We start from the raw sequence: 14,070 nt of genomic DNA on the forward strand, positions 1-14,070 counted from the left end.
AAATCTTGACTCTGAAAACAAGAAAGTTACTTAAGCTCCTGGCAACTCATCCTTTCTAAAGTGAGGCTGGGCTGTATTTTCCCGGGTTGCATGGAGCCATACGTGTTGCAATTTGAGGGGCAAGGCTTGTTCTTTTCATCTTTGGAGGACTTGACTTATCAGTTCAAGTAATCTCAGGGTTTGTTAACCAAGGAGTGATCTACTAAGTTTCTTCTTTTTCTTCCCTCACTCTCCCACTGCTGTGGCAAATATAGACACCAAAATAGGGCATTACGCTGTTACTAAAGTTCCATCTTTCTGTTTATTGAAGAGGTACAACCGTATCTAGACTAAAATATTTCTATAGTTTCAGTGGCTGGGCTCATTTTGTAAAGTTAAGGGGAGGTGGATTCCTGCCTTGAAATGAATGGAACACATAGATTTTATAAACATTAGGAGGAAAACAAGTTCACCCCTTCTCAGATTACACAGAGTTGACCTGAAATGAAAATCAGTCAGCAGTGGGGGAACAGGATGGGGGCGGCATAAACTGGGAACTGAGGGGCTCCCACCCACCTCTCCTTTTCAGATCACCTCAGCCACATCATCTGCTCAACCTTGAATTCCCTTTTTTTATTTGCATTTTTGTAATTGAGGTAACATTGGTTTCCAATGAATCGGGTATAGCTTCATACCACCTCCAATGCCTTTTTCCTTGTCACCCCTCCCACCAAAGCCCCATCTTCCACCATAGTCCATTGGGCCTCTGTCCTCTACTCTCCCTTGGTCAGATGTCAGATGTCTCGGTCAATCTTGTATTTTTTTTTTTTTAAGATTTACTTATTTATGCATACAGAACTGGAGTACAGTCCAGAGGTGCGGGGGCGGCGAGAGGCCACACTATAGAGACAGAGTGGGGAGCAGAACAGGCAGATTGATGAACTACCAGTGCTGAGGAGAGCAGCTGACGAGATAGGAGAGGTCTGGGTGCCATGTGGGTCACCTCCGGGGCGGGGATCTAACTCACACTGAAGTGGCTGCGGCTGGCTTGCAGTGCTGCATCCTAACACATTGAGCCATCACGGAGGACCCAGTCTTGTATTCTTAAAGAATCCCATGTTGAGGGTATTTTTTTAAGTTAGTGAATATTCTAGACTGCCTCCAAAATTACCTGTGCAAGGATTGAAAGGTTTTTTGAGCAGAAGGCCAAGGATTCAGTTTGCTTCTGAAACCAGCATGTAACGTGGAAGGAGTAAAGCTGTTTCTCTACCCTCCAGGGGGACATTGTATCCTGTGCCGGCACATACATCCATGTGTGGAGCATCAATGGGAATCCTAGCGTGAGCGTGAACACCTTCACAGGTCGGAGCCAGCAGATCATCTGCTGCTGTGTGTCAGAGATGAACGAATGGGACACGCAGAATGTCATCGTCACGGGCCACTCAGATGGCGTGGTTCGGGTAAGTCAGCTCTGAGACAAGTACATGAGGATGTTTGCTGCCTGTTCACCTGAAACTTGTACAGCCATCCACCCCTGAGCAGACAGTAAAATCACTTAGCAGATTTGCTCAGATCCAAACAAGCCTGTCGCTGTCAGCATGTCAGTGACTCTTCCCTTTTCTTCCTCATTAGTTGATTTCTTAGTGCTAGCGACACTTGACAAAACTGTCAAGTGAAACAGGAGAGCCACACAAATGTGATTTCCATGTCATATTGAGATTGCCAAACACACTATTGCTAAGTTTTGAATTTCCCGCTTACAAGAAGGTTTCTTTCTTCTGTACAGAGAGATAAAAAGTCAGGAAATGCTTCCAGGTCATCCATTTACTCCATCTAGAATCCTGGACTATTTCACCTGAATCCTGGATAGTTTATCCTTTTCTTAGTTTTCTATATGTTGGGCCTGTACAGAAAGTAGAATCCACCAAGTATTTAGATTTGCCTATTTTCTTGTGCTCTCTCTCAAAGCAGAGAGCAGCCAGGAAAGAAAGCAAGGAAGATCTGAACCCCTCCCACAACCTGCACCGCAGGTGGGCACACCCGCCCCACCCCTCCAGGAGGCAGCTCCTATGATTCTGTCATGGGGCATTATGAAAATGTTCCAGAGCCAATTATATTTGGGGATCCTGCTTTCTTTTAGCACACGTGAGTCTACGTTAGCACAGGCGGGGAGGTTGTTGTAGGAAACAAAGTATATACTTAGTCAAATCACTTTTTCAAGTTTACTTGACCCTGGTCTTTTTCCCTCTACCATAAAATATCATTTACCATCTGATAAGTGGGAAACACTATCTATATATGTGCTGTATTTTTCAAGATTCAGAGAAATCTGATTATATACAATAATAGAAATGATCTATTTAACCTTGTGAACCCATCTTCATCCAGAGACATGTAAGTTCTTTCCTCATTTGTTTAACTATTTATTTTCACACTTACTAACTCAGTTTTGGAGAATGGAGTTTTTACAAGTTCCTGAAACACCAGCTCCTGAACCCGTTGAAGTCCTAGAGATGCAAGAAGACTGTCCAGAAGCACAAATAGGTATCTAACCATTTCTAAAAAGCTATTTCCTCATTGTCCTACCTTTTTAAAGTCATTGATAGAGAAACTGGTTAAACAACTTGAACAAGAGGCTGAATTTGAGCAAGGTTTTGAGAAACATGATAGCTGTTGTGTAAGACAGCTGGGCAGGCATGGAAAATCCCACTCTCCAGGCTGCTCAATAGCACTCAGAGTGACGGTGACTGTGGCTGGCTTCCACACCTCATGTTAAGTATAGTCTCTAGAGTAGAGTACTGATAAAGAGTACTAGAGTACTGATAAAGCTCAGTGAAAGGTGAGATTAATAAATGATAGAAAGAAAGGATCAAAATTAGTTAAGAGAGACATTAGTACGTGCTCTTCTTCCTCCTTATGTATTCCTGTTCTAGAAAGAATGGGGGAGACGTGTTCAGTAGGAAGTTGACCTTAGTGTAGAAGCACAGAAGATGCGAGGGCATTAGCCTGGGTGAAAGAGGGGACAGGCCAGTGGGCCCTGAAAATTAAAGCCTGTCTCTAGACTGCTGGTTGGAAGAGCTTAATGATCATAAGCTCAGGATCATTTGAGGTGAAACCTTGGCTTAGATTAGTCAACTAGATTGCTAGTGGTAGAAAGTAGGCAAATCAAGTATTTGTCTCACTACAATAAATGTTTGTGTAAATGGGCTGGTACTTGCATACTTTCCCCTGCTCTCTTTTCCAATTATGTGTGTGTGTGTGTATATATACAAACATTTATTTCTCATAAATTTTCCCTCTAATAGACTTTATTATAAGGGAGTAGGAGTTGAGGGAAAGAAATGCAAAATAACAATGAGGGAGTGAGGGGTGGGGATGAAATCCTAAATTAAAGTCTCACCGAGAATTCATTCACCTGTGTTGTTTATATTGTGGGCTTTACGGAAGGCCCTGTGCTTAGGAATTGTTCTTTCAAGATGATCACTGTCTTATGGAAACAGTGTCCAAGAGCAATAGGGGGAGGTTAGGGGGAGAATTTCAAGTATACAGCTGGCACACAACTATTTAAGAATTCCGTAAGAGGAAAAAATTGCTTTGTGCTACAGAAACCAGGTAAGACTTTTAAGAAGGAATGTATTATAGCTTCATACCCCCTCCAATGCCTTTTTCCTTGTCACCCCTCCCACCAAAGCCCCATCTTCCACCATAGTCCATTGGGCCTCTGTCCTCTACTCTCCCTTGGTCAGATGTCAGATGTCTCGGTCAATTTTGTATTTTTTTTTGTTTAAGGTTTATTTATTTATGCATACAAGAGCACAGCACTGAGAAGCTAAACCCATTTCTGCATGAGTTCAAACCCCGCCCGCCCCGGAGGTGACCACATGGCGTGGCAGACCTCTCCTGACCCGCCCGCTGCTCCCCTCAGCAGTGTACTTCGTCGATCTGCCTGTTCTGCGCCCCACTCTGTCTCTGGTGAATCCTCTCATCGCCCCTGCGCCTCCGGCCTATACCCAGTTCTGTATGCACAAATAAATCATTGAAAAAAAAAAGTGTATAAGCTATCCTTCAAAAGATAAGTAACAAGGTACACGAAGGGTGGGGAAAAGGGCTAAGCCAGGCCGAAGGCAAGTGCACAGTGACGGGCCGAACAGCAGGGCTGCGTGGGGGACAGCGGGAGAGGCGGAGCATGACAAATGCCACCTAAGGATTTTGGCGAAAGTATTCTGTGAGCTTAGAAATTCAACCCTTTCTTTACTTTTGTAATCTATCTGAAAATTCTGGCAGTTTTATTGTTATACTTAGCATTAATTGTCTGGTCATATGTGTCTTAGCTGGGGAGAAAAGTACCAGTGGGAGAAAGCTGAGTCTATGCAATGTGTGTCTTCTAACTCTCCCATCCATCCTCAGGGCAGGAAGCCCAGGATGAGGACAGCAGCGATTCAGAAGTAGAGGAGCAAAGCATCAGCCAGGACCCCAAGGAAACTTCCAGCCAGCCCAGCAGCACCAGCCACAGGCCCCGGGCCGCCTCCTGCCGCGCCACAGCCACCTGGTGCACAGACAGCAGCTCCGAGGACTCCCGGCGCTGGTCCGGCCATCTCAGTCTGGATGAGAAAGACGGTTTCATATTTGTGAACTATTCGGAGGGCCAGACCAGAGCCCATCTGCAGGGTCCCCTTAGTCACCCCATCGCCAATCCCATTGAAGTTCGGAATTACAGCAGATTGAAGCCTGGTAACTTGAAGTCTCCTGTCTTTTTCTTGCGCCTGGAGGACAGAGGGAGGGTTGGCCAACTGCCACCAGGGGCTCTAGCTCTCCCCAAGTTGCACCCCTGTGACCTGGTGTGCCCACAGAGTAGCTTGAATTTCTTCTTGTATAAAGTGCACCTGGGAATTCTTTCCCACAGCAGTATGCACAGTATGTTGGGCACTAAAAGAAAAAAAAGAATGACGAAGCAAAACCACATCCATTCACAAATCATGAAATATTTTTAAACTGCATTTTATTGATTTAAGATAAATAAGTACAACTGCGTTGAAGTCACAGATACCTTTGCTTATGCTAGAGTTACAGGTAAGACTCCCCACTAGAGAAGTTGTTTCTTCTGGCATTGAAATCTCCCCTGCCCTGTATTTGTCTTTGCAAACCAGGCACCATCACACTTGGCCTTTGACCAAGCAGTGAAGCTAAATTGCTTTACCTTCAAATAAGGTAGCAGCTGCTGGAAAAGCTACTGTGCCTGTCCCAGGTCCCTCGCTTTTGAAAACACTGATTTAGGGTACATCCACCCTGACTTTAGCAAGTCAATGCGTTCCCCTTTTCCACTGCAGGGTACCGGTGGGAACGGCAGCTGGTGTTCAGGAGCAAACTAACCATGCACACGGCCTTCGATCGTAAGGACAACGCCCACCCAGCAGAGATCACCGCCCTGGGTGTCTCCAAGTAAGTGTCAGGCCTTTCCAGCCCCATTTCCCCAGGATCTGCTCAGCCAGGGCAGATCACGGGGAAGGCAGATTTCATTCCACTAATATACATGCCTCAAACACAGGAATCTGAAGAAGAAATCTTCAGAGTGTAAGTCTTAATTTCAAATTTATAAAAGCAAAATTTACCTTTGTCTTCCCTGATCTTAAAACATTCAGGAAGATTTAATCCTAAGAGAAATGGCATGTAAGTTCTGTTTTTGTCTATCCACAGCTACCCACCCCGCAGCGACCCCCCTCCCCACGGGGCACTGAGCCTTGAGGGGGACAGAAGGCCCTCGTTAGCCTTGTGGCTATGCTGCTGCCTTCCCTCATGGGTCTTTCTCCTCGTGTCTTCTGCAGGGACCACAGTAGGATCCTCGTTGGTGATAGTCGAGGCCGAGTTTTCAGCTGGTCTGTGAGTGACCAGCCTGGCCGTTCTGCCGCCGACCACTGGGTGAAGGACGAGGGAGGTGACAGCTGTTCGGGCTGCTCTGTGCGATTTTCTCTCACAGAAAGACGGCACCATTGCAGGAACTGTGGTCAACTCTTCTGCCAGAAGTAAGAGGAGATCCCAGCTCTGAGTTTTGTGGGTGAAGTGAGGGTGGAACTAACCTCTGATGTTAACCCCATACACAGGTTCTGATTTGCTCCAGGGGCCCCACCACAGTGTGCTACACAGTCTTCCTTTCTCTTTGCTCTTTTTAAATTACTATTACAAAACATTTCTGTTATATCGAAAACAGAGAAATAATCATGGCAATCACCTGGTCTCCCATGACGCCGAATGAAGGTGCTACTATTTCATCATATTTGCATGAAGCATTGTTGTTTCATTTAAGTCCTCTCCTCCCCCCACAACCAATCAAATCCTCTTTGTTTTTGTGCTTTGAGTACACATGTCCTCTCCATAATCAATACTGTATTAGTGTTTTCAGTTTTGTATAAATGTGCTACTCTACCCTCTGTAATTTGCTTTTTTCGCCTTTTTTGGGAAATCCATTCACAGGGATAACCCTTATTCTAATGTATTCATTTTTAGCAGCTCTCATTATTTTCTAGTACAAATGTATTAAAATTAAGCCTACTTCCCTTTTGATGATTTCTTAATGAATTTTTTTCATTTCATCAGTACTGTAAACAGTGTTGCGGTGCATGCCCTTGTAAACATCCTCTTAACACAGAAGCTAGAGTTTCTCTCAAGGAGATTTTAGAGTGGGATGGATAAGATCAAAGACGTGCTCTTGAGTTTAGCTCGGCATTGCAAAATTATGCTCAAGACAGTATTGCTAATGTATACCAGCTCTTACTGGATGTGCAAGTTCTCCAAATTGATATTGCCAAACCTTTTCACTGTTGCCAATCTGATAGCTAATAGTCCTTTGTTGTTCTAACTTGCAACACTAGTGAAGTGTTGAACATCCGTTCATGTGCTTGTTGGTTTTCGAATTTCCTCTTGAGTAACTTGACCCATTTTCCTTTAAGCTTTGCTTGTCTCCTTTTTTTTTTTTTTCACTTAAAAAGTTGTTTCTGTACTCCAAGCACTAATCCTTGGTCTTTTCTATATATTGCAAATACTTTTTGCCAGTCTGTGCCTTTTGTTTTAACTTCATATAAGTTTTCTCTATCACACGGTTTTTTATTTAATGTACTTCATTTATCTACAGTTACTACTTTCTATTTTTTTTTGTTTTTTTTATGTGTGTGTCTTTAAAAAATCTCTCCCAGTTCTGAATGCATAAAGATTATTATGTTTATTTTCCTTGAAAAATCACAAAGCTTTGATTTTCACGTGTAAAAGCATTTCACATTTTTTTGTTAAAGGTTTATTTATTTATGCATACAAGAACTGGGGTACAGTCTAGAGATGCGGGCGGGTGAGAAGATTCACCAGAGAGAGAGCAGGGAGCAGAGCAGAGAGATTGACTGAAATACACTCTGAGGAGCGTGGCGGGCCAAACAGGAGCAGTCTGCTGTGCCATGTGGGTTACCTCCCTGGCCAGGGATCGAACTCTTGCTGAAGCAGCTGCCGCTAGCGTCATGGTGCTGTACTTTAACCCATCCACCACCAGAGAGGGGTAACATTTCACTGTTATTAATGGGTGTGTCGCAGGACAAGGATTTGTTTCCCCCCATATGAAAAGTCTGTTGACCAATCACCATTGACTTACCTTCCATCTCTGTCATTTGCTAGGGTTTCCACACACAGGTGCAGGCCCTACTTTTCATAGCAAGAGGAAATATCCGTGGGTGGTATCCTTTAATGTTTATAGTGCTTTACTGTGGAGATACTTTCATTGAAAACACATCAGGCCCAAATTGTATAACTGTTTTGTAGGTAGCATTGGCTGACTGGGAAAGGAAGACACTGACCAAATGGTCACTGAGCTTTTGGCCGTTGTTGTTCATTGTTGTTCATCTCAGGCAAATAACCGAGCCTCTCTGAGCTTCAGTTTCTTTATCTGTAAAATGTGGCTGATTATCTCTCCAGAGAAGTATTGAGAGACTTCAGTGAGACATAGAAACATGAGTTTTGTAAAGCGCCAAGTGTTAGAGTCTAGCAATATAGGTGTTCAATAAAAGGTATCATTTGAATTACTAATATCCTTCAGATGAATATTTTTTAAAAGATTTACTTATTTGTACATACAGAACTGGGGTACAGGCCAGAGACAGAGTGGGGAGCAGAACAGGCAGATCGACGAAGTACACAGCAGAGGGTGGGCCAGGAGAGGTCTGCCATGCCATGTGGTCACCTCCGGGGCAGGTGGGAATTGAACTCATGTTCAAGTGGCTTTAGCTTCTTAGTGCTGTGCTTTAACCCGCTGTGCCACCAGAGAGGAGGACCCAGATGAATGTCTTAACCCTGTCTCCTGGGAAGTTTAATTTAGGATGAAGTAGCCAACAGACTTCTGCCATCATTGCTGAGAAGAACTTCTATGATGTTGGCAAAGGGTTCTGTGCTTCGACAGCCTTACTCTAATTACAGTAGCTGCCACCCCCACATGTACAGCAGCGTACATCTGTTCTTTGAAGTGGAATTTGCAAAACATTTGAATAAACTAATGGATAGAGGCTCAGTTGGAGAAACAACCAAACAATGATTGACAAAGTGGTACAGAGGAAGAGCTGTGCTTCATCTCTGTGCCTTTGAGTTCCTTAGGAACTTGTTGCTATTCCTGAGGATGCCCTCAGCATCCAGTGTCATCCCTTTAAACCCTTCACCTTATAGTACATTTGCATCCTTTGTATGATTTTACTGATACCTTAATGGAGGAACGGTAAGTCTCTTTCTGAATCTTATAAAAAGCCAGCCTTATAGGAGTTGAGGTCCCTATCCAAGTAACCTCCTGCTTTATTCCAGCTGTGGGGATACTTTTTAAAGTATTTGACTGTCTTTTAGATGTATTCTACCTAAGGAATTCTATCAAGATTAACCAAAAACTAGAATATATGAGCCAAACAGAAAAACCAAACTATTTGGCCTTCTCTAGTGGCACAGTGGGTTAGGATGCAGCACTGCAAGCTGGCCGCAGCCATTTCAGCGAGAGTTCTGTTCCTGGCCCCGGAGGTGACCCACATGGTACAGACCTCTCCTGTCTGGCCCACTGCTCCCCTCAGCAGAGTCCTTCATTAATTTGCTTATTCTGCTTCCTGCTCTGTCTCTGGTGCATCCGCTCACCGTCCCTGCACCTCTGGCCTGTACCCCAGTTCTGCATGCACAAATAAATAAATCTTTTAAAAGAAAAAAAAACTATTTAAGAAATAACTTGGGGGTGGATGAGACAAAGTACTTGAGAGTCCAGAGCAACATGATAGTGAGCAAAATTTCCCGGAGGGCAGCAAGGCTTTTCCTGCCAAAAGAAAAAAGTCAAGCCTCTACACAAAGTCATTGGCCCACCTACCAAGTTTACAGGGCATGAGAAAGGTAGAGGCTAGGCAGGCAGAAAGGCTTCTTTGGCTTTCCTTAGCTCTCTCTGTAGGTAAACCTTTCTTCTTTTTTACTAAGTGCTTTTCAGTCAAACCAACATTTTACCTTGGTTTAATATTCTGTTTTTGTAAACTGAACCAAATAATGCTGCATTTTGCAACCCTCTTTTCATTTATTTATTTTTATAATAGTTTATTTTTACATATTTTTGTGTATTTTTCCATCTCATTTCCAATCCCCTTGGGCTTCCCATCACCAAATCACCCATGTGCCATCACCATAGTCCAGTGCATTTCCCTCCCCCTACTGTTTTTGATCCCATTTCCCACTCCACCCCCACAAAATGTCTCTGGTATATAGCTGTTCATCATTGTCATTATTTTCTCACCTGTTCCGTTATATTCCTGTTATGAGAGAAACCATCTGGTATTTTTCCCTTTTCTTTCTGGCTTATCTCACTAAGCATGATCTTTTCCAGCTCCATCCATGTTGCTGCAAAAGGCATGTGTTTTTTTTTTTTTGGTTGCTGAGTAATATTCCATCGTGTATATGTACCACATCTTTTTCATCCAGTCATCCATTTTTGTGCATTTGGGCTGTTTCCATGTCTTTCCAGTTGTGAATAAAGCAGCAATAAACATGGGGTGCACCCCCTTTTTTTTTAGCACAACATTCCTTTTGGTCCTTGGTCAGCCACATAGCAAACCATCATATAGTCTTTGGCAATACACTGCAAGTGTTCCACTGGATTTCTTAAAATTAATTTATTACATCATTCATTTTTCTGCAATATTTGATTTCTCCCCTCAGGTGCCGTCCCTGCAGTTGTCCCACCCCCGTAGCACCCATCACCCATCACCACTGTGTCCTGTGCTCTTCCCTCCCCTGCTTTGAACCCTCCACCCCGCTCTGTGCCTCAGCTCTTCCATTGGGTTTTTAAATTAGGTTTCTGTGGCCACTGATCAAACAGAGAGGAAATAAATGACTACTTGATTTTTGCCTTTTCTTTAGGTGCAGTCGGTTTCAATCAGAAATCAAACGCTTGAAAATCTCATCCCCGGTGCGTGTTTGTCAGAACTGTTATTACAACTTACAACATGAAAGGGGTTCAGAAGATGGACCTCGAAATTGCTGAACGTGCAACAAGCTGACTGGAGACCTTGGTCTGTAGGCCCCATCCTGATTCCCCTGTCACAGCCCGTAGCGCGGAAGGCATCGCAACAGTCTCCGTTTACACATCTCTTCATACCACGCGTTTGAAGTGTTGAATTCAAAGGGATCATTGCAGAAACGGGTGTAGAGTACAATAACGGGGCAGACACTGTTCAGGTGAACAGCACAAGAGGAAAATGAGGTGGCTCCTAGGAGCAACATTGTCAATATCGATTCTCCCCACTAACAATAGCTGTCTCCAAGAGAAAATCCTCACTTGTCAGCTGTCTTTTCTTGCATCTCATTTTTGTAGTTACTCCTCCTTATTTGGAAAAACCAACAACAACAACAAAAAGGCTTTTAGGAAATGGTTGTAAATCTGACTTCTTTGCAAGTAACTGTGTATATTGTAAAAATGATATAAAGGCCTTTTTTTCTAAATAAGGACTTAACCTCCTGTAACATAAGACCTCAAACTAAACCACTAACTGAATGAACTACTCTGGTTTGTCTGACACCTCTCACCAATTATTATAAATATGTTTTTTTAATCCTCAAAGACATTATCTGTGGTTTTCTTTTCTTTTCCCCTTTCAAACCCAGCCTGTGTGCCCGATGTCCATCCTTTCAAGTTGCCCACAGTATCACCACTTACACTAGGCTAATAACCAAAATAATACGGACCTTCTTTAGGAAACTGTGTGGGAGAATAATAAGAGTCTGGCTGCAAGATAACCTGGCATTATTTGGGCATCTTGCACCTGACTGCGCACCTCCTCAGTGTTGTTCTCACGTCGCAAGGCCCCTTGTAAATCTCCGTTCGGACTGCTGTCTGGTCACGGCCGACCTTCCAGTGTTGCGTGGAGTTGGTGGTCAGGTGGGGGATGTAATGCAGAAAGCATCCCTGCCTCAGCTAACGGAAATATATTTGCATGTGACCCAAATTAGCTTCTCTTGCATAGAACATAAGAAGTATGTGTCTTTGGCGACACGGATGTTCTAGTATATCTTATTTTCAAAAAAGGGTAAAAAAAAAAAAACAAAAAACAAAAAAAAAATGTGTACAGAATTAACATAGAAACCTTGTTGTAAAACTGGATCATGTCAGAACTGCTTCAAACTAACCTTTACCATTTAATGCCATCTACCTGAAAACAGTGAGATTTATACTGTATCAATGTCTATTTTTTTGTTTTTGCTATGAATATAATTACAGTATTTTAATATTTAGTTATTTAATTTGTTCTACTAGTTGGATACAGAACACACACACCCAGGGAGACTGACGCTGGTGGGGGCTAAGGAGAGAAGTTTAGTTTACAGAAAAAAAAGGCTTTGGTGGTGGAATTTTTTTAACTGTGTGTTGTGTACATATATATATGTATATATATATAAAACAAATGAAACACTTAATCTAGATTTTAACATTTTCAGATATTTAGTAATAATATTATGAACAATTCTAAAAGCCCTGTGATTTGAAAAATGTAGAATCATTTATGGCCCAAGAAAGGAAGGACTGGCCTTCACTTGGTGGGGACATCCAGCAAAGGACAGTGGCTTTGGCTTTCCCGACGTTTCATCTTTAGGCCCTGGTGACAGGCACACTTATGCACTAAAATGCACATATATGCACATGCATTCAAAAATAGGCATTGGTACAATAGTAATCTTGTACCTAATGGGCTGAAACCAGCTTAAGAACAAATTTGTTCTTCCTTGATAACTAGGTCTCCAAGAGAAAATATAAAGGCTGCTTTAGTGCCTTATGCTTACTAAATTTAAACCTTTATTTACCTAGGTTTGAGCCTACAGTCTATTTATGATTACATATCAAAATTGATTAAGACACTTCCATTTCTAAAAGTTCAAATATACTTGTTATAATAAAAGGACTATTGGCATTAATACTTTAACTTGAAGAGAAGTGTTCTGTTTTCCTTTCTATGTCATGCTCCTTCCACACCCCTCCCCCCCATCCTCTTTACTTCCGGTAAATGATGCTGAATGTTCCACAGTTGCAGGAATTATGCTATCACAGAATCGTGGCTTTGCCCCCTTCTGGCCCTATAGATGAGTTGTAGCAGTGTTATTCTACACTTTTTAAGAGAAACGTCCTCCTTTGTCCACAAACCATGTTTACCCCAAACCCAAATGGCAGAGGTGTTCTTTTAAGACTTGAATATATGACTGTGTGTAATGTAGTTACTTAAAGGCTATTCCTCTATGTCATATGAAGTTCTATGGGAAGAACACTTGCAAACTTTCCGACACAACTTCCCTCCCAAGAAGGTGGAAACCAAAACCGTCACGATGGTATTTCCTCTGGCAGCTGGTGCTGTGGGCAACTGTTTTGTTCAGTGGGGTTCCTTTTCTGTTTGCTTCTAGTGCTGAAATCACCAGTCACTCACACACACAAGTGCACTCACATGCATAATCCAGTTGTTTCAGTGGATGTTCTTCTGTGTTCCATGTAAATTTGTTTACCGACGTATCTTCTCAGCATGTACATCCACCTTTGCGTGGTCTGTATTCTTTCTCTGAGAGTACCTCACAGGGCTCCTGCCTGACCTTCGTAGTCTGTTCCTCCATCCATCTACTCATTACTCATCCATGTACTCTAACCTTTGTGTGTAGTGTGCGACTGTAGCGTCCTGCTTTTTGAAGAGGAGAATAGCTGCTGCCCGTAGCAGCCGTCCGTCTGGATAATAGGAAAACACTCTAGATAAGTTATTTTGCACTTTCTTATGTATAAAGTTGGTAGAAACTTATTTTTGCTTTGTATCATTTAAATACATTTTGTTTTGGTAAATGAACTGTGTATAAAAATATTTATGCCGTTAAAACTGTTTTTAGAAAGTATTTTTAATTTCAGCAAGTTTGGTTACTTGTTGCATGACTATTAACACAGCTGACTTTTTGTGTCAGTGCAATGTATATTTTTTTGTCCTGTTATTAACTTGTAAGCCCTAGTAATGGCCAATTATTTGTACAGCAACAGAAGTAAATTGAAGATACTGGCTAAGACTGGATTGATTGTGGACTTTTGTACTATATTGCAGAACCCAATATCTGTTCTTTGGTGGTTATGTAAAAGGCCTGAAGAATTACTATCTAGTGTGCAATCTGTGATAACTGAATGTTCATTGTATATCTGTCTCTGATGCAAAAAGGTAGAGTAACACAATTACAATACATGATTAAATGCAATAGTCCAGGTACTTTTTTTCATTTACAAATTAATACCTACTATATACCATCTCCTCCCCCTCCCCCCCCAAAAAAGTTGTTTTTAAGCTAGTTTTTTATGGAGGAAAAAAACAAACAAACCCTGAGGTCTAATAATCCTCTTAAGTTTTGTGTAGTTCTAGTTAAGAGTACCTTTTGGAGCCCCAACTTCAGATCTCTGATTGCAGAGATGTTGGCTGCTGGGGTCTGCTTCAAGTTCTAGTTGGATCTGCCTCTGAAACTGGGCTTTCTGCATTCTGAGCATCCGAGCTGTGCTGGATTCTTGGGGCTGATGAGTGTGTGTGAGTGTGTGTGTGTGTG

The 14,070-nt window shown here is 42.5% G+C and overlaps 1 protein-coding gene across 1 annotated transcript in view; it reads left to right on the forward strand.

Annotated features, from left to right (window-relative positions):
• WDFY3 (WD repeat and FYVE domain containing 3) overlaps positions 1-13,780 on the forward strand; it is a 173,107-nt gene extending 159,327 nt beyond the window's left edge. Inside the window, exons 60-65 of the mRNA XM_004681148.2 lie at positions 1,257-1,439; positions 2,427-2,523; positions 4,387-4,710; positions 5,307-5,418; positions 5,802-5,999; positions 10,381-13,780. Coding sequence (XP_004681205.1) covers positions 1,257-1,439; positions 2,427-2,523; positions 4,387-4,710; positions 5,307-5,418; positions 5,802-5,999; positions 10,381-10,504 — 1,038 coding nt within the window. The 3' untranslated portion in view covers positions 10,505-13,780. The remainder of the gene's footprint in view (positions 1-1,256; positions 1,440-2,426; positions 2,524-4,386; positions 4,711-5,306; positions 5,419-5,801; positions 6,000-10,380) is intronic.
• The last annotated feature ends 290 nt before the right edge of the window (positions 13,781-14,070 follow it).

This window comes from Condylura cristata, unplaced genomic scaffold, assembly GCF_000260355.1.
Source record: "Condylura cristata isolate star-nosed mole 26May11 unplaced genomic scaffold, ConCri1.0 scaffold00012, whole genome shotgun sequence".
Taxonomy (NCBI): domain Eukaryota; kingdom Metazoa; phylum Chordata; class Mammalia; order Eulipotyphla; family Talpidae; genus Condylura; species Condylura cristata.